At 41.2% G+C, this 19,994-nt stretch overlaps 1 protein-coding gene across 1 annotated transcript in view; it reads left to right on the forward strand.

Moving 5' to 3' along the window:
- Window positions 1-19,994, forward strand: part of MGAT5B (alpha-1,6-mannosylglycoprotein 6-beta-N-acetylglucosaminyltransferase B) — a 154,339-nt gene that overhangs the window by 129,864 nt on the left and 4,481 nt on the right. Inside the window, exons 15-16 of the mRNA XM_053688752.1 lie at window positions 15,844-15,960; window positions 16,435-16,509. Coding sequence (XP_053544727.1) covers window positions 15,844-15,960; window positions 16,435-16,509 — 192 coding nt within the window. The remainder of the gene's footprint in view (window positions 1-15,843; window positions 15,961-16,434; window positions 16,510-19,994) is intronic.

Consider the following 19,994-nt stretch of genomic DNA (forward strand, 5'->3'; position numbering starts at 1 on the left):
ACTGCAAGTCTGTCAAAAGAACTGAAAAAAGGGGCAGTTTGCAGAGGCTTAGATACAAGATAATCACAGAGGTTAAAAGTATATTAATATAACTGTGTTGGTTATGCAAAACTGGGAAATGGGTAATAAAGGGATTATCTATCTTTTAAAACAATAAAAATTCTGGTGTAGACTGTCCCTTTAAGCAGTAAATTAAATTTAAAAGCAAAATATTTGTCTCTCGTCTTGTAATATCAGAACTGCAGTCAAGTAGAGGATGTTTATGATGTAGCAGGGACACAACAGGTGACAATAAAGGCTGGACATCTGCTGGAAGAGGGGCTAAAGATAAATAGAATAGGGTCTGATTTTATGTTCACTGGCATGGAGTGAAATCATCATGCAGGGGAGATTGAATGTGACAGGAGCACATGGGGCTTATATATTTTCACAAACATAAAAATTAAACTACGCTATCTTCGACTTACTTTACTTTGCATTAGTTTCTAGTTTAGCATATGTGTTTTTTTCTATCAGTGTAATAAGTGCACTTAAATAGATAACTTAAAACATTTTTGAGATAAAACAGCAAGAACTGCAGGTGTAAATCATAATAGAATATGAGCATTAAGAGATCTTTGGTCACTGCCAAGGAACGCCCCAGGTCCTAACGCTGTTTTTTTACGTGCGCTGCTATTACGGGGTCGATCCGATAAAAATCGTCGCCCGCAAAAGCCGGCGACGCCAATAATTGCGCGGATTTGGTATCCTATATACGGCGTAAGCTAGAAGTTACGCGCGTATATTTCTGCCGTCGCCCGCAGTTTTTTGGGCCATAGGCAGGTATACCAAACCCGCGCAGTTTGGTATCCAATATGCAGCGTAAGGACTTACGTGGCGAAAATGGAGAAAACTTACTCCATTTTCACCTCGCCACAAAAAGCAGCCGTAAGAAGCCTTACGCTGACTATTGGAGCCCCGTAACTTCCTAAACTGGCTGCTAAAATAAACCTAACACCTAACGCATGCGCAATGTCTATCTCCCTGTCAACCGCGATCTGCTAAAATAAACCTAACACCTAACGCATGCGCAATGTCTATCTCCCTGTCAACCGCGATTCCCCCCCCCCCTGAAATCCCTAATAAAGTTATTACCCCCTAAAACGCCGCTCCCGGACCCCGCCGCCATCTACATAAACTAACCCCCTACTGTGAGCCCCTAAAACCGCCGCCATCTACCTTATCTATCCCGTAATCTGACCCCTTACACCGCCGCCACCTATATAAAAATTATTAACCCCTAATTTAATCTACCTACCCCGCCGCCAGCTATATTATCTATATTAACCCTAAGTATATTATAGTTAATATAGTTATTACATTATATATATTAACTATATTAACCCTAATTATATTAGGGTTAATATAGTTACTATAGTATTTATATTAACTATATTAACTCTATCTAACCCTAACTACATTTATATTAAATTAATCTAATTAATTTATAAAATAAAATATACCTATTTAAATCTAAATACTTACCTATAAAATAAACCCTACGATAGCTACAATATAATTAATAATTACATTGTAGCTATGTTAGGGTTAATATTTATTTTACAGGTAAATAGTTAATTATTTTAACTAGGTATAATAGATATTAAATAGTTATTAACTATTTAATATCTACCTAGTTAAAATAATTACCCAATTACCTGTAAAATAAATCCTAACCTAAGTTATAAATACACCTACACTATCAATAAATTTAAGAAACTACAAACATCTATCTAAAAATACAAATAAATTAACTAAACTAAATTACAAAAAAAAACAAACACTAAATTACAAAAAATAAAAAAAAGATTACAAGATTTTTAAGCTAATTACACCTATTCTAAGCCCCCTAATAAAATAATAAACCCCCAAAATAAAAAAAATTCCCTGCCCTATTCTAAATTAAACAAATTTCAAAGCGCTTTACCTTACCAGCCCTTAAAAGGGCCTTTTGTGGGGCATGCCCCAAAGAATTCAGCTCTTTTGCATTCAACAAATACAATCCCCCCCCCATTACAACCCACCACCCACATACCCCTATTCTAAACCCACCCAAACCCCCCTTAAAAAAGCCTAACACTACCCCCCTGAAGATCTCCCTACCTTGTCTTCACCACACCGGGCCGAACTCCTGATCCGATCCGGGCGATGTCGTCCTCCAAGCGGCAAAGAAGAATTCTTCCTCCGGCGACGTCTTCCTCCAAGCGGCAGCAAAGTCTTCATTCTTCCGGCGGCATCTTCAATCTTCTTTCTTCGCTCCGCCGCCGCGGAGCATCCATCCCGGCCGACTGCTGATCTTGGAATGAGGTACCTTTAAATGACGTCATCCAAGATGGCGTCCGCAGAATTCCGATTGGCTGATAGGATTCTATCAGCCAATCGGAATTAAGTTAAAAAAATCTGATTGGCTGATGGAATCAGCCAATCAGATTCAAGTTCAATCCGATTGGCTGATCCAATCAGCCAATCAGATTGAGCTCGCATTCTATTGGCTGTTCCGATCAGCCAATAGAATGCGAGCTCAATCTGATTGGCTGATTGGATCAGCCAATCGGATTGAACTTGAATCTGATTGGCTGATTCCATCAGCCAATCAGATTTTTTTAACTTAATTCCGATTGGCTGATAGAATCCTATCAGCCAATCGGAATTCGGCGGACGCCATCTTGGATGACGTCATTTAAAGGTACCTCATTCCAAGTTCAGCAGTCGGCCGGGATGGATGCTCCGCGGCGGCGGAGCGAAGAAAGAAGATTGAAGATGCCGCCGGAAGAATGAAGACTTTGCTGCCGCTTGGAGGAAGACGTCGCCGGAGGAAGAATTCTTCTTTGCCGCTTGGAGGACGACATCGCCCGGATCGGATCAGGAGTTCGGCCCGGTGTGGTGAAGACAAGGTAGGGAGATCTTCAGGGGGGTAGTGTTAGGCTTTTTTAAGGGGGGTTTGGGTGGGTTTAGAATAGGGGTATGTGGGTGGTGGGTTGTAATGGGGGGGGGGGATTGTATTTGTTGAATGCAAAAGAGCTGAATTCTTTGGGGCATGCCCCACAAAAGGCCCTTTTAAGGGCTGGTAAGGTAAAGAGCTTTGAAATTTGTTTAATTTAGAATAGGGCAGGGAATTTTTTTTATTTTGGGGGTTTATTATTTTATTAGGGGGCTTAGAATAGGTGTAATTAGCTTAAAAATCTTGTAATCTTTTTTTTATTTTTTGTAATTTAGTGTTTGTTTTTTTTTGTAATTTAGTTTAGTTAATTTATTTGTATTTTTAGATAGATGTTTGTAGTTTCTTAAATTTATTGATAGTGTAGGTGTATTTATAACTTAGGTTAGGATTTATTTTACAGGTAATTGGGTAATTATTTTAACTAGGTAGATATTAAATAGTTAATAACTATTTAATATCTATTATACCTAGTTAAAATAATTAACTATTTACCTGTAAAATAAATATTAACCCTAACATAGCTACAATGTAATTATTAATTATATTGTAGCTATCTTAGAGTTTATTTTATAGGTAAGTATTTAGATTTAAATAGGAATATTTTAGTTTATAAATGAATTAGATTAATTTAATATAAATTTAGTTAGGGTTAGATAGAGTTAATATAGTTAATATAAATACTATAGTAACTATATTAACTATATTAACCCTAATATAATTAGGGTTAATATAGTTAATATATATAATGTAATACCTATATTAACTATAATATACTTAGGGTTAATATAGATAATATAGCTGGCGGCAGGGTAGGTAGATTAAATTAGGGGTTAATCATTTTAATAGAGATGGCGGCGGTGTAAGGGGCTTACATTAGGGGTTAATAATTTTAATATAGATGGCGGCGGTGTTAAGGGCTCACTTTAGGGGGTTATAGATATAATATAGCTGGCGGCGGGGTACGGGAGCGGCAGTTTAGGGGTTAATAACTTTATTAGGTTGCGGCGGGGTAAAGGAGCGGCGGTTTAGGGGTTAATAGCTTTTTTATTGTTAGGATAGTGAGGGGGGATAGCGGATAGAGGGTTAGACAGTGCGGGCTATGTTAGGGAGGCGTGTTAGACAGTGCGGGCTATGTTAGGGAGGCGTGTTAGACAGTGCGGGTGTTTTAGACTTTAGTCAGGTTTTATAGGCGCCGGCAGATTCTAACGTGGCGCAAGTCACTGGCGACGCCAGAAATTTGTACTTGCGCAGATTTCTGGACATCGCTGGTTTGTGAGACTTACGGCACGTTAGCATCTGACGGCGACCTATATGGGATGGCTCGAGTTGCGAGCTGAAACTGCGGGCGACGCCGGTCTCCTCGCTTGCGCCGCAAACTGCGATCGATATCGGATCGCGCCCCTACGAGTCTTGCAGGTATAGGTGTACCGCACACTTTTTTGGCCTTACTGCAAACCAACTTACGTAAATTTCGTAAAAGCTTTTTTCTATGGGACTTCCATAGCGCCGGTATTACGAGTCTGCCTGGGAGGCCAAAAAGTGAGCGGTACAGCCTCTACCGCCGCACTCCCGAATCGCAAACACTAGTTAAATATTATTAACCCCTAATCTGCCGTCCCTAACATCGCTGCCACTATTCTAAATTTATTAACCCCTAAACCTAAGTCTAACCCTAACCCTAACACCCCCTAACTTAAATATCCTATCATTACCTAAATTATTCCTATTTAAAACTAAATACTTACCTATAAAATAAACCCTAAGCTAGCTACAATATAACTAATAGTTAACATTGTATCTAGCTTAGGGTTTATTTTTATTTTACAGGCAAGTTTGTATTTATTTTAACTAGGTAGAATAGTTACTAAATAGTTATTAACTATTTACTAACTACCTAGCTAAAATAAATACAAATGTACCTGTAAAACAAAACCTAACCTAAGTTACACTAACACCTAACACTACACTACAATTAAATAACTTACATAAATTAAATACAATTAAATAAATTAAATACAATTAGCTAAATTACAGAAAATAAAAAACAAATTACAAGATATGTAAACTAATTACACCTAATCTAATAGCCCTATCAAAATAAAAAAAGCCCCCCCCCCAAATTAAAAAAAAACCTAGCCTAAACTTAACTATAAATAGCCCTTAAAAGGGCCTTTTGTGGGGCATTGCCCCAAAGAAATCAGCTCTTTTACCTGTAAATAAAAAATACAAATACCCCCCAACATTAAAACCCACCACCCACACAACCAACCCCCCAAATAAAACCCTAACTAAAAAAACCTAAGCTCCCCATTGCCCTGAAAAGGGCATTTGAATGGGCATTGCCATTAAAAGGGCATTTAGCTCTATTGCTGCCCAAAGCCCTAACCTAAAAATAAAACCCACCCAATACACCCTTAAAAAATCCTAACACTAACCCCCGAAGATTCACTTACCGGGAGAAGTCTTCATCAAAGCAGCAAGATGTCCTTAACGATGCCGGCAGAAGTGGTCCTCCCAACGGGCAGAAGTCTTCATCCAGACGGCATCTTCTATCTTCATCCTTCCGACGTGGAGCGGCTCCATCTTCAAGACATCCGGCGCAAAGCATCCTCTTCCAACGAAGTCTTCTTACTGAATGAATATCTCTTTAAGTGACGTCATCCAAGATGGCGTCTCTTAGATTCCAATTGGTTGATAGAATTCTATCAGCCAATCGGAATTAAGGTAGAAAACATCCTATTGGCTGATGCAGTCAGCCAATAGGATTGAGCTTGCATTCTATTGGCTGTTCCAATCAGCCAATAGAATGCAAGCTCAATCATATTGGCTGATTGCATCAGCCAATAGGATTTTTTTCTACCTTAAAGGGACAGTTAAGACTCAAAATAAACTTTAGTCAATAGGTTACTTGCCACACGATTATGGAGCACATCGTTCTCCCTGTGCTGCAGTCCTCAGTGATTATCCATTTTTTTAAAAAAAAACTGCCGTTCACACCAAAACATGGAAGCCTAACTCCTCCTCCCATTGTCTTCTTCCCCCGGAGCTTCTTTTAAAAAAATTTCATGCACGCCCAACTTGAACGAGCATTTAGCCTAACGCATGCGTACAGTGTTTTGTTTTGTTTTTTGTTTTTTTTATATAGAATGCGGTGAGGATCCGTTTTAGTGCTGCACCGGAAGTCTATAAAACCTAGCTCTCTTGTGCTCCTTCAGTTTTCGCGCTTTGGAAACACAGGTAAGTCGTGTCTCAAGCTGCTCAGCGCAATATTCAAGGCAAGCTGGCACAGCGCAATATTCTGTTTGGTACACAGCCCGAGGTCTGATCCTAGCAAATACTAATGTAATGCTAATCGGGTTGCAGGCACATGTAATGTGTATTGAGGTGATAGGCATAGAACAAGGCAGGTTCTGCTGGCACAGCACAATATCATGTTTGGTACACACACAGCCCGAGGTCTGATCCTAGCAAATACTAATGTAATGCGAATCGGGTTGCGGCTACATGTAATGTGTATTGGGGTGACAGGCATAGAACAAGGCAGGCTCTGCTAGGATCAGACCTTGGGCTATGTACCAAACATAATATTGTGCTGTGCCAGCAGAGCCTGCTTTGTTTTATGTCTGTCACCCCAATACACATTACATGTACCCGCAACCCGATTTGTGCTGTGCCAGCAGAGCCTGCCTTGTTCTATGTCTGTCACCCCAATACACATTACATGTACCCGCAACCCGATTAGCATTACATTAGTATTTGCTAGGATCACCCCAATACACATTACATGTACCCGCAACCCGATTTGTGCTGTGCCAGCAGAGCCTGCCTTGTTCTATGTCTGTCACCCCAATACACATTACATGTACCCGCAACCCGATTAGCATTACATTAGTATTTGCTAGGATCACCCCAATACACATTACATGTACCCGCAACCCGATTTGTGCTGTGCCAGCAGAGCCTGCCTTGTTCTATGTCTGTCACCCCAATACACATTACATGTACCCGCAACCCGATTAGCATTACATTAGTATTTGCTAGGATCACCCCAATACACATTACATGTACCCGCAACCCGATTAGCATTACATTAGTATTTGCTAGGATCACCCCAATACACATTACATGTACCCGCAACCCGATTTGCGCTGTGCCAGCAGAGCCTGCCTTGTTCTATGTCTGTCACCCCAATACACATTACATGTACCCGCAACCCGATTAGCATTACATTAGTATTTGCTAGGATCACCCCAATACACATTACATGTACCCGCAACCCGATTTGCGCTGTGCCAGCAGAGCCTGCCTTGTTCTATGCCTGTCACCCCAATACACATTACATGTACCCGCAACCCGATTAGCATTACATTAGTATTTGCTAGGATCACCCCAATACACATTACATGTACCCGCAACCCGATTTGCGCTGTGCCAGCAGAGCCTGCCTTGTTCTATGCCTGTCACCCCAATACACATTACATGTACCCGCAACCCAATTTGCGCTGTGCCAGCAGAGCCTGCCTTGTTCTATTCCTGTCACCCCAATACACATTAAATTTACCCACAACCCGATTCGCATTACATTAGTATTTGCTAGGATCAGACCTCGGGCTGTGTACCAAACAGAATATTGCGCTGTGCAAGCCTGCCTTGTTCTATGCCTGTCACCCCAATACACATTACATGCACCCGCAGCCTGGTTCCCTATAACCTGTCATGAGTATAGTGTGCGGGGGGAAATCGCTCTTACCTATGCAAAAAGCGGTCCGTCACTGAAATAGGAACCTTCTTTCAGTTCCTGCTGCTAGTGACTATTCTGAACAAATGCGCATGCGCAAATGGGCGTCAACGTCGTGGCCAACACTCATGTCATTTGCTGTTAGAATCAGCTTCTAAATGACGTCAACTTAGGAGGAGTTAGGCCACCATTTTTTCCTGTGAAAGGCAGTTGTTTTTTTTAAAAAAAAATGGATAATCACTGAGGACTGCAGCACAGGGAGAACGATGTGCTCCATAATCGTGTGGCAAGTAACCTATTGTTTAAAGTTTATTTTGAGTCTTAACTGTCCCTTTAATTCCTATTGGCTCATAGAATTCTATCAGCCAATCAGAATCTAAGAGACGCCATCTTGGATGACGTCACTTCAAGAGATATTCATTCAGCAAGAAGACTTTGTTGGAAGATGATGCTCCGCGCCGGATGTCTTGAAGATGGAGCCGCTCCGTGTCGGAAGGATGAAGATAGAAGATGTTATCTAGTGAAGACTTCTGCCCGTCTGGAGGACCACTTCTGCCGGCTTCGTTGAGGACATCTAAGGGTGTATTGGGTGGGTTTTATTTTTAGGTTAGGGCTTTGGGCAGCATTAGAGCTAAATGCCCTTTTAAGGGCAATGCCCATCCAAATGCCCTTTTCAGGGCAATGGGGAGCTTAGTTTTTTTTAGTTAGGGTTTTATTTGGGGGGTTGGTTGTGTGGGTGGTGGGTTTTACTGTTGGGGGGGTATTTGTATTTTTTATTTACAGGTAAAAGAGCTGATTTCTTTGGGGCAATGCCCCACAAAATGCCCTTTAGTTTAGTTTAGGCTAGGGTTTTTTTTTAATTTTGGGGGGCTTTTTTATTTTTATAGGGCTCTTAGATTAGGTGTAATTAGTTTAAATATCTTGTAATTTGTTTTTTATTTTCTGTAATTTAGTGTTTGTTTTTTTGTAATTTAGCTAGTTGTATTTAATTTATTTAATTGTATTTAATTTAGGTAAGTTATTAAATTGTAGTGTTAGGTGTTAGTGTAACTTAGGTTAGGTGTTATTTTACAGGTAAATTTGTATTTATTTTAGCTAGGTAGTTAGTAAATAGTTAATAACTATTTAGTAACTAATCTACCTAGTTAAAATAAATACAAACTTGCCTGTAAAATAAAAATAAACCCTAAGCTAGATACAATGTAACTATTAGTTATATTGTAGCTAGCGTAGGGTTTATTTTATAGGTAAGTATTTAGTTTTAAATAGGAATAATTTAATTAATGATAGGAATTTTATTTAGATTTACTTAAATTATATTTAAGTTAGGGGGTGTTAGGGTTAGGGTTAGACTTAGGTTTAGGGGTTAATAAATTTAGAATAGTGGCGGCGACGTTGGGGGCGACAGATTAGGGGTTAATAAATGTAGGTAGGTTGCGGCGACATTGGGGAGGGAGATTAGGGGTTAATAAATATAATGTAGGTGTCGGCAGTGTTGGGGGCAGCAGATTAGGGGTTCATAAGTATAATGTAGGTGGCAGCGATGTCCGGAGCTGCAGATTAGGGGTTAATAAATATAATGTAGGTGTCGGTGATGTCGGGTGTGGCAGATTAGGGGTTAATAAGTGTAAGATTAGGGGTGTTTTGACTCGGGGTTCATGTTAGGGTGTTAGGTGTAAACATAAAATGTGTTTCCCCATAGGAATCAATGGGGCTGCGTTACTGAACTTTATGCTGCTTTTTTGCTGGTGTTAGACTTTTTCTCAGCCGGCTCTCCCAATTGATGTCTATGGGGAAATCGTGCACGAGCACGTACAACCAGCTCACCACTCACTTAAGCAGCGCTGCTATTGGAGTGCAGTGTGGAGCGCAATTTTGCCCTATGCTCACTTCTTGCTTGTTAACGTCGGGTTTGTAAAAACCCGTAATACCAGCGATGTAGGTAAGTGAGCGGTGAGAATAAACTGCACGTTAGCACCGCACCCCTCATAACGCAAAACTCATAATCTACCCGAAAGTGTGCTTTGAATTTTGTACTTGATATGATTTTAAAGTGAAGGTCAAGTCTGGGGTTGTGCTTAGCAGTTTTCAATATTTTAGCTAAAATGAGTATGATGTTCATTCATCAAAGTATAGATAGATACAAGCAAAAGATTTATATTTTACGTTTTGAAACCGCTCCGTTTCAGCTGTAAAATCCGCCCGTCATAGTGCCTTTATTGATTGACATCTTTTGGCTCCAATCTATTGTTTTACCCCGTGGCGTCCAGCCCCTTTTCGTTTTCGTCATTGTCAGCTTATGCGCATGCGTGTAAGTAAACATCGCGGCATCATCATCATGCTCGTCCCCGTAACGCGCATTCGTTGTTTGCTCGCAAAATTACTGCATACAAAGTTACGGCCGTTAATTACGCGCATGCGCTATTGAGCTGACCGTACGCATGCGCATTTCAAACAGAACAAGGGTGCACGAGCGTAGTCTCGTTGTAAGAAACAAAGCGACGTCATCAAGTCAGAATAAGGAAGTCTTGTATGGGCGGAGATAAACGCGATAACGGAGCAACATTATAAATACATTTTTTGGGCAAAGGGTTAGTTATTTATACATATAAAGTAAGCGAATTTAATGTTTTTAAGATAATCTTCAACATGATGTATTTTGAATCCCAAAAATTGACCTTCACTTTAACTTTGTGTTTTGAAAATATTGAGCATAAAATTCAATATAATGTTTACGTGATATACGTTTTCCTGCATACTTTAAATAAGTATTTTAATTTTATTGAGCACTATACTGTAATGTGTGCCTCTCCTTCTCATACAAAAATGTGCGTAATGCCCTGTAGCAAGAGGGATTAATGCAAATTGTAAAGGCATAAAGGGATTTTTTAGATGTGAGAGCAAGTGAAAGTGCAGTGAATGTATTAAGACTGTAAAAAGGGAAAAAAAGAGAGGCCTGGATTCAATAAATATTGATTGGCATCTGCAAGATGGAAAATTTCATAAATTCCAATTATATTTTACTAAAGGAGAAATCACTAGAGCATAAGTGACTGAATCATCTTAGTGCAGTTGTTCTGGACATTAGTTAGGTACGTTGTTTCGCTCAGTGATATAATGCACTTTTGCAAAAGCTGGGCCATACAATAAAAATTAAGGTCCAGATTGGCACTAAGTACATCAAATAATAGGGGGGTGGCATTGTCCACTAAAAAACAATTGCAGCAAATAAGATTTGAAAGGATTCCCAATGTTTTTTCACGTCCAGTATGGTAAAAAAATATTGTTTTGCAAGACTACATAAAAATAGCCCTTTAAATGAAAAAAGTGTTAGATAAGGAGGAGCTTTGTTTAATAAAGGCTGGTGGAAAACAATTTAACTGTAATATTTCTCATAAATGATGTCTATAAATTTTGTGTCATTGGTACTTCATAAGGACCATATGTCTGTAAAGAGATCCGTAACCCTTATGGCACTGGCTAGATTACAAGTGGCGTGCTAACGTTTGTGCATGAGCTATAAAAGTATATCACGGGCACGTTAATTTGAGAGCATATTACAAGTTCAAAGTAAACTTATTCACTTGAGCACAATTGAATTTAACCTGCGTTGTGTTAGCTAGACTGAAGATCTTGCATAAAATATTAGGGCTAAAAATAAAAGATGCACTAAACACAACATAAATACATTAAAATAAACAGTTACACTAATATAAACACTATCTGATAAAAATTAGACATAAATATTAATACAAAATATGTATAAGGGTTCAAAGGTATATGGTATATGGTAATGTATTTGACTGCAAAGGTCTATAATATACGTATGTGTCTAGATAATACTACTATAATAATATTTAATAATGTGTTTTACTGTGTATTTACTGTAAATAGTTAACACTCCTATGTTCTTCAAATACAGGAACATTTTATTTTTATTTTAAATAAATATTTCAATTGATGGCTATATATACCTATACCTGTATATCTATTACTATAGAGATATAGATATAATATTTTACATTAACATTATCAGATATATATATATATATATATATATATATATATATATATATATATACACACAATATATAAATATTACATTAACATTATCAGATATATATATATATATATATATATATATATATATATATATATATAATGTAGGTCTATCATAAGACACATTATGTATTTATTAAATAATATATTGAAAACTATTAATGTAAATGATAATTATAGATGTACTAAAAAACATAAATAATCCATAGAATATATATATTTATATATATTATTTTTTACAGTATCTATAATTATTAATAATTATTAATACTTATTATCAATATTTATTACAATATTTTATATTTATTGTTTACATAACGCACCTTAAGATAACTAACTCCATTGCGTTATACCTAAAGCGTGAAACCCGAAGTGCTGTACGCATATTTTACGTTTTAATGTTCTTCACATAGAAAAAAATTTAATTATTTTAAATATATTTATAAATACAGTATATCTGATAATGTTAATGTAAAATATATATTTATGTATCTATAGGAATAAATATATAGGTATAGGTGTGTGTATATATATATATATATATATATATATATATATAATGAACAGGTTTGTTGAACTGGACTCAGTGAAAATCCCATCTGAACAACAAGTAAACAGGCACCACAGAATTACTGCAACCACCTTTAATGTGTCAAAACAACGTAACACATAACGTTTCGCCCCTCATAGAGGCCTTGGTCACATGCAAAATGATGCCCAACCTATACCAACACACCCCTATATGCCTAATATACCCCCAGGGAGGATCGCGTAACAACTTGCATCAAGTGTAATCGTCATCAAACTGGGTCCGTTGTCATGGTGATCGCTAAACAAAAACACAAACATAACAGCTGTGTACTATGTGGCATTATATCCAGCCGAACATATGACGCTCTCTCAGCTGATGTGATAAGTATTTCCGAAAACACCATGGCAACGTACAGACAACACTGAAAATACGTCAGATCCAGATTGCAGCGAATCCAGGGATCCCCTATCATAAAATGTATTGCTAACCTGCTAAACAAAAAATCACTACGGTAAACTATGAATAATATAGCCAACTTATTACTAGCCAAACTTCTAGTTATAAAAAAAAGGGAGGATATATCCTACGGAGGTGCGCACAAATGGCGGTCAGTACTTGACTCACAAAAGCAGTTTCAAGATGGAAAAAGTTCCTGGAGCAGCCAGCAACCAACGATGGCGGTAGCAGTCGGTATCCAAAATGGACGGCAGCACTCTTGAAAGGAAAAGGTGACAACAAATCTGTGGGAGCAGATAAAAAGAGAGGCGCCTTATGGGACAGTATCGTGGTGTAACAATGAGAACAGGAGACAGGACAACACGGACGGTCAGGGTACTCACAAAAGTGTTGGCATAAACGTATGCCACACTAAGCAGGACGGAACCTTAGTCGTCCGCCAGACGGTCCAATGGGAGGATAGATCCGGCAATCCAGGGTCCAATCCGCAGCAACAGAAGTCAGAGCGTCAGAGGCACACAGCGTCTGTGATAGGATCAGTACCTAAGAGCCCTTAAGGTGAAAGGCAGGTTACCGGGCCAACCAAAAAACGATATACGGAGAGCGGGGATATCGTATATACAGTTTTATTTAAAAGCCGTTTAAAAACACTGTTTAAAACATAGAATAGAAACAGCAACGCGTTTCTCGACCTTCCGGTCGTTTCATCAGGCTGATATTACAATTGATAACCCCGCTCTATTTAACATGATAGTCGTCCAATCACAGACCGGTCTGTTAACCACACCCTTCAGGGGGCCAATCGTAAATCACGATTGACGTATGTAGTGACAATTGCACTGCTAAATAGTAGAAAGTAAAGAATGTGGATAACAGTGCCGGCCGTAATATATATACACATCGCAAACATATATTACATGTGAGCACATAAACAAAATCACATACAGTTTGAAAATACTCCATATAATGATAGCCTTAAATAGTGCCTAAATTAAATAGTTAGTTTTGACAACATATTCACAATTGGATAGTACATTCATGAAAAAAATTGTATAAGCACTTCTTATGTTCACATATGAAGTCTAGACCGAACTAATAGGTGTCATTAACCTATATAAATATCAATATCAATATATAAAAAAAAAAATATATATATATATATATATATATAAAAATATATGATCCATATAAATGCAAAGACAATGATAGCTATACAGTGGATAGGGGGATAGGGGGAGAGAAAGGAGAGTCAAATTAAAGGTGATAAGATGTCTAATGCATATCCTTAACTGACCCACGTTAGTGATCTGTAATGATTGAGATATTCGGACGTAACTAGTGGCTGTAAACTAAGAAAGGACACAATGATTCATCATCCATGTGACATGGATGATTTTAGATTAGTAACAATATATATTTAGGAGGTGTAATTGCCTACACATATCTAAAGGGACCAAAATAGATATCAGTGTGTATTTCAATGTGGATCATCTTATATTATAAATCCAAATAATGTAACTCAGAAAGCTGGCAGATTTTTTTCGATCATAATAATTAGAATCGTAAGATGTTATCTCCATGACCAATTGATCCAGGACGAACGACTCCTAAGGGACAATATACTATAAGCTCAGAGGGACTAAACTTCTAGTTATACATATTTAAAAGCTATATTACATCTTATCCGCATGTGTAGCAAATGTGCTAAAAAGTTATAGCAGACAACAAATATTAAAAACAAAGAATAATAAAAAAGGCAAAACGCAATGTGCCCCAAAGATATGGTAGAAACATATTGGAGGACAGGAAACCACCAGTCCTATTTGTAGAAGCAACTGTAGTCGATCATAGTGTTTAGACCCTTTGGTGAGAGAGTCCCCAGACGATATATCCACCTCGATTCCAACCTCAATAGCGCTTTTGCTCGATCTCCACGTCTTGATTTTGGTAAATGATCAATCAAAATAGTCCGCATGGTGGGGATGGGATGACCAGCTTGCTGAAAGTGACGTGCCACTGGTTGGTCTGATCCACCTTTTTCAAAGGCCAACCTTATTGCCGATTTATTGTTCGCCAACCTCTCCCTAAATGTGGTAACAGTTTTTCCAATATAATATAGGGAGCATGGACAGATAATGATGTAGACGACATGGTACATGTCGACCTATGTTGAATCTGAAACATCTGATTGGTGTGACGGTGGTGTATTTCCTGTAATCATTCCATTACTGGTTGAGCAATTGCCACAGCGGAAGCATCCTTTCTTGCCTGCTGGTAGCCACGTATCCTTACGATAGCTATTCACTGGGTCCATCTTCACCAAAAGATCTATTAGATTCCTTGACCTCTTGTAGACCAATCGTGGCAGAGGGATGTCATCAAAGGGTAAACTAGTGTTCGTAAACAAAATTGGCCAGTGTTGTTGCACAATCTTATGCACTGCACTAGAGGCAGGTGTGAATGTCGTTATGAAATTCAATCGTGTATCTGGTGTTTTTGGTGGTTTGGAGATGATGGATTGTTGGGTGAGGAGAGATGCTGTCTCGCATTGTTGCTTTCACTATGGTCTCAGGGTAACCCATATTTAGGAATCGTTTGCACATTGTCTCTAGTTGTTTCTTCTTGTTGGTCTCCTCTGTGTTATTACGTACAACACGCAGGAGCTGGGAGGAACTGACCCCTACTTTCTGAAACTGCGGATGATAACTACAATAATGTAGTAATGGGATTTTCACTGAGTCCAGTTCAACAAACCTGTTCATTGTTATGCTTACGGCAGAGCACACAGTATATGGAGGTGTTGGTAAGTGCTTATCTTGTTGGATTTCTATATATCTATATCATCTATATCTATATCATCTATATTTATATCATCTATATCTATAATATCTATATCTATTATATCTATATCTATAACATTGGAATGTGAAATATAAAAAAACTGTTGGGTTTCTTATGTATCCAAAGTTGGGTTTCACTCACACGCAAACCTTTTATTTCAAACTTGTGATGATGACTATTTCTAGAAAATAGAAGAATTTGTGGTTGATACATGTCTTTGTGGTTCTCTTCTCAAAGGTCTCCTCTCAGCACCCTTACATGGAGATGTCTATCGGAAGGCCGCATGTCATAACCGTGGATTACAACAACACGCAGGAGTTTGAGGCAGCAGTCAAGGCGATAATGAGGAGCAAGGTGTGTTTACAGGAAGAGCAGCTATACTATGGAGGTTCTGATAGCGGTGGGGGCATGAACAAACTTGTAGCTGAAGAGTAGCGTATGAAATTCTAATTTAAAATAAAAGACCTCACTGGATTATTAACAATAAGCAACCAGCATATACATTTTTTCACTTTATCAAAACTAAAATATATACATACCTCTATATAAATAAACTCCACTTAAGCAGTAGTTTAAAATGGGACCCAGAAACCTATACATAGTATTGAGAAGAAATAAGTAGAGGCTAATTGCATAAGTCACATGGGTGTGTTGCAGACAGGGAAGGGCTTAGGAATAGTGTGCTGAGCATAAGAAGCTTGAGTGACAAACAGTTCCTGTGGAAGACATGCCAAGTACAGCCATGTTTCATAGTCATTATACAATTTGAGGCTATGGAGGGCTTGGAATGGGCATCCTTCAATTAACCACAAATGCCACTCTCTACAGGTTGAGCCATTTGTTCCTTATGAATACACCAGCGAGGGGATGCTTCAGAGACTTCATTCCTACATCCAGCATCAGGTGAGACCCCCGGAACATATCTGACAGGGTCTCTGAGATTTAGTTTAAAGGACATAACAGTTTATATTTGTTTATTTTCCATGCAAAAGAAAATGTTTCCCTGCACTTGTGGGAACACCAGCAAGGGAGACAGGACAGGGCCAGTGTGTGAGCACTAGAGAGTGGGGCAGGACAGTGGCAGTGTGTGAGCGCCAGAGAGTGAGGCAGGACAGGGGCAGTGTGTGAGCACCAGAGAGTGAGGCAGGACAGGGCAGTGTGTGAGCACCAGAGAGTGAGGCAGGACAGGGGCAGTGTGTGAGCACCAGAGAGTGAGGCAGGACAGGGCAGTGTGTGAGCACCAGAGAGTGAGGCAGGACAGGGGCAGTGTGTGAGCAGCAGGGAGGGAGACAGGACAGAGGCAGTGTGTGAGCACCAGAGAGTGAGACAGGACAGGGCCAGTGTGTGAGCACCAGAGAGTGAGGTAGGACAGGGGCAGTGTGTGGGCACCAAAGAGTAAGACAGGACAGGGTTAGTGTGTGAGAATCAGAGAGTGAGGCAGAACAGGGGCAGTGTGTGAGCACCAGAGAGTGAGGCAGGACAGGACAGTGTGTAAGCACCAGAGAGTGAGGCAGGACAGGGGCAGTGTGTGAGCAGCAGGGAGGGAGGCAGGACAGAGGCAGTGTGTGAGCACCAGAGAGTGAGACAGGACAGGGCCAGTGTGTGAGCACTAGAGAGTGAGGTAGGAGAGGGGCAGTTTGTGAGCACCAGAGAGGGAGACAGGACAGTGGCAGTGTGTGAGCACCATGGAGGGAGGCAGGACAGGGGCAGTGTGTGAGCACCAGAGAGTGAGGCAGGACAGGGGCAGTGTGTGAGCACCAGAGAGTGAGGCAGGACAGGGCTAGCGTGTGAGCACCAGAGAGTGAGGCAGGACAGGGGCAGTGTGTGAGCACCAGAGAGTGAGGCAGGACAGTGTGTAAGCACCAGGGAGGGAGGCAGGGGGCAGTGTGTGAGCACCAGAGAGTGAGGCAGGACAGGACAGTGTGTAAGCACCAGGGAGGGAGGCAGGACAGGGGCAGTGTGTGAGCACCAGAGAGTGAGGCAAGACGGGGACAGTGTGTGAGCACCAGAGAGTGAGGCAGGACAGGGACAGTGTGTGAGCACCAGAGAGTGAGGCAGAACAGGGGCAGTGTGTGAGCACCAGAGAGTGAGGCAGGACAGGGACAGTGTGTGAGCACCAGAGAGTGAGGCAGGATAGGGGCAGTGTGTGAGCACCAGAGAGTGAGGCAGGACAGTGTGTGAGCACCAGAGTGAGGCAGGACAGGGGCAGTGTGTGAGCACCAGAGAGTGCGGCAGGACAGGGCCAGTGTGTGAGCACCAGAGAGTAAGTCAGGACAGGGCAGTGTGTGAGCACCAGAGAGTGAGGCAGGACAGGGGCAGTGTGTGAGCACCAGAGAGTGAGGCAGGACAGGGACAGTGTGTGAGCACCAGAGAGTGAGACAGGACAGGGACAGTGTGTGAGCACTAGAGAGTGAGGCAGGACAGGGACAGTGTGTGAGCACCAGAGAGTGAGACAGGACAGGGACAGTGTGTGAGCACTAGAGAGTGAGGCAGGACAGGGGCAGTGTGTGAGCACCAGAGAGTGAGGCAGGACAGGGACAGTGTGTGAGCACCAGAGAGTGAGGCAGGACAGGGACAGTGTGTGAGCACCAGAGAGTGAGGCAGGACAGGGACAGTGTGTGAGCACCAGAGAATGAGGCAGGACAGGGGCAGTGTGTGAGCACCAGAGAGTGAGACAGGACAGGGCAGTGTGTGAGCACCAGAGAGTGAGGCAGGACAGGGGCAGTGCGTGAGCACCAGAGAGGGAGACCGGATAGGGCAGTGTGTGAGCATCAGAGGGTGAGGCAGGACAGGGCCAGTGTGTTGGAGTCTCTTTTGGTGTTTGATGGTGGAGCTGGCGTGTGTTGCCGTAGTCCAACCGGCTGCTGACGAGGGCGTGGGTGACTGTTTTCTTGGTTTCGGTAGGGATCCACTTGAAGATTTTTCGTAGCAGGTGGAGAATGTGGAAGCATGTTGAGGCGATGGCATTGATTTGTCGGTCCATGGAGAGTAAGGAGTCCAGGATGAAGCCTAGATTTTGTGCAAGGTCGGTTGGGGTTGGAGGGTGACCGAGTGCTGTGGGCCTCCAGAAATCGTCCCATGCGGATTTATTGGGTCCGAGGAGGAGGACTTCAGTTTTATCTGTGTTCAGTTTGAGCCGGTTGTCAGAGCATCAGAGAGTGAGGCAGGACAGGGGCTGTGTGAGTACCAGAGAGTGGGGCAGGACAGGGGCAGTGTGTGAGCACCAGAGAGTGGGGCAGGACAGGGGCAGTGTGTGAGCACCAGAGAGTGAGGCAGGACAGGGGCAGTGTGTGAGCACCAGAGAGTGAGGCAGGACAGGGGCAGTGTGTGAGCACCTGAGAGTGAGGCAGGACAGGGGCAGTGTGTGAGTGAGACTAGGAATGCGTAAGCTACAAAACATAAAGCAAAAAGGGTTTTGTTTGTTTTCCTGTCTCAGGATTGTGTTGCAGCCGCTGCTTTAGCACAATGTTTTATAGCATCTCTTTAGTACATGATCAATACTGGTGTTTCTTTATAGGAGCAATTACATACATTAGCAATGTGTGCAGCGTGTATATTTATAGTTATGGCGTATTATCGTTTCTCAGTTCACGCTACAGTTTGTATTTAGTGCTATGCATTCTTACTGTTATAGCTGCAGTGTTTACATTGTATTATATTATGCCGGCTGCCAGCAGGTGCTGTGAGTCCCAGAGTTATGTTACTTGTGTTAATATCAGTTTCAGTAATAGCACAAGCACTAATAGCGCACCTGCCCCATAAGCACTAATAGCGCACCTGCCCCATAAGCACTAATAGCGCACCTGCCCCATAAGCACTAATAGCGCACCTGCCCCATAAGCACTAATAGCGCACCTGCCCCATAAGCAGTAATAGCGCACCTGCCCCATAAGCAGTAATAGCGCACCTGCCCCATAAGCACTAATAGCACACCTGCCCCATAAGCACTAATAGCGCACCTGCCCCATAAGCACTAATAGCGCACCTGCCCCATAAGCACTAATAGCGCACCTGCCCTTAAGCACTAATAGCGCACCTGCCCCATAAGCACTAATAGCACACCTGCCCCATAAGCACTAATAGCGCACCTACCCTATAAGCACTAATAGCGCACCTGCCCCACAGCTTCTGTATTACACAAATGTTAGTGAATAGGCTGCATAGAATAACAATGCTCTGGCTGCATCTATTATCTGTTTTGCAACTGCTGGTTCTCTCACTTCCTGATATCTATCTGATTCTGTCTCTTTTGTTCTCCCCATCTCCTGTCTTTTTTACTTGCCCTGCACCCCTTGTCTCTCTCCCTATCTGCGTACCCCGCACTGCTCCCCTTGTCTCTCCCCCTGTCTGCGTACCTCACTCTGCACCCCTCGTCTCTCTCTCTGTCT

Source organism: Bombina bombina, chromosome 1 (assembly GCF_027579735.1).
Source record: "Bombina bombina isolate aBomBom1 chromosome 1, aBomBom1.pri, whole genome shotgun sequence".
In the NCBI taxonomy this organism is placed as follows: domain Eukaryota; kingdom Metazoa; phylum Chordata; class Amphibia; order Anura; family Bombinatoridae; genus Bombina; species Bombina bombina.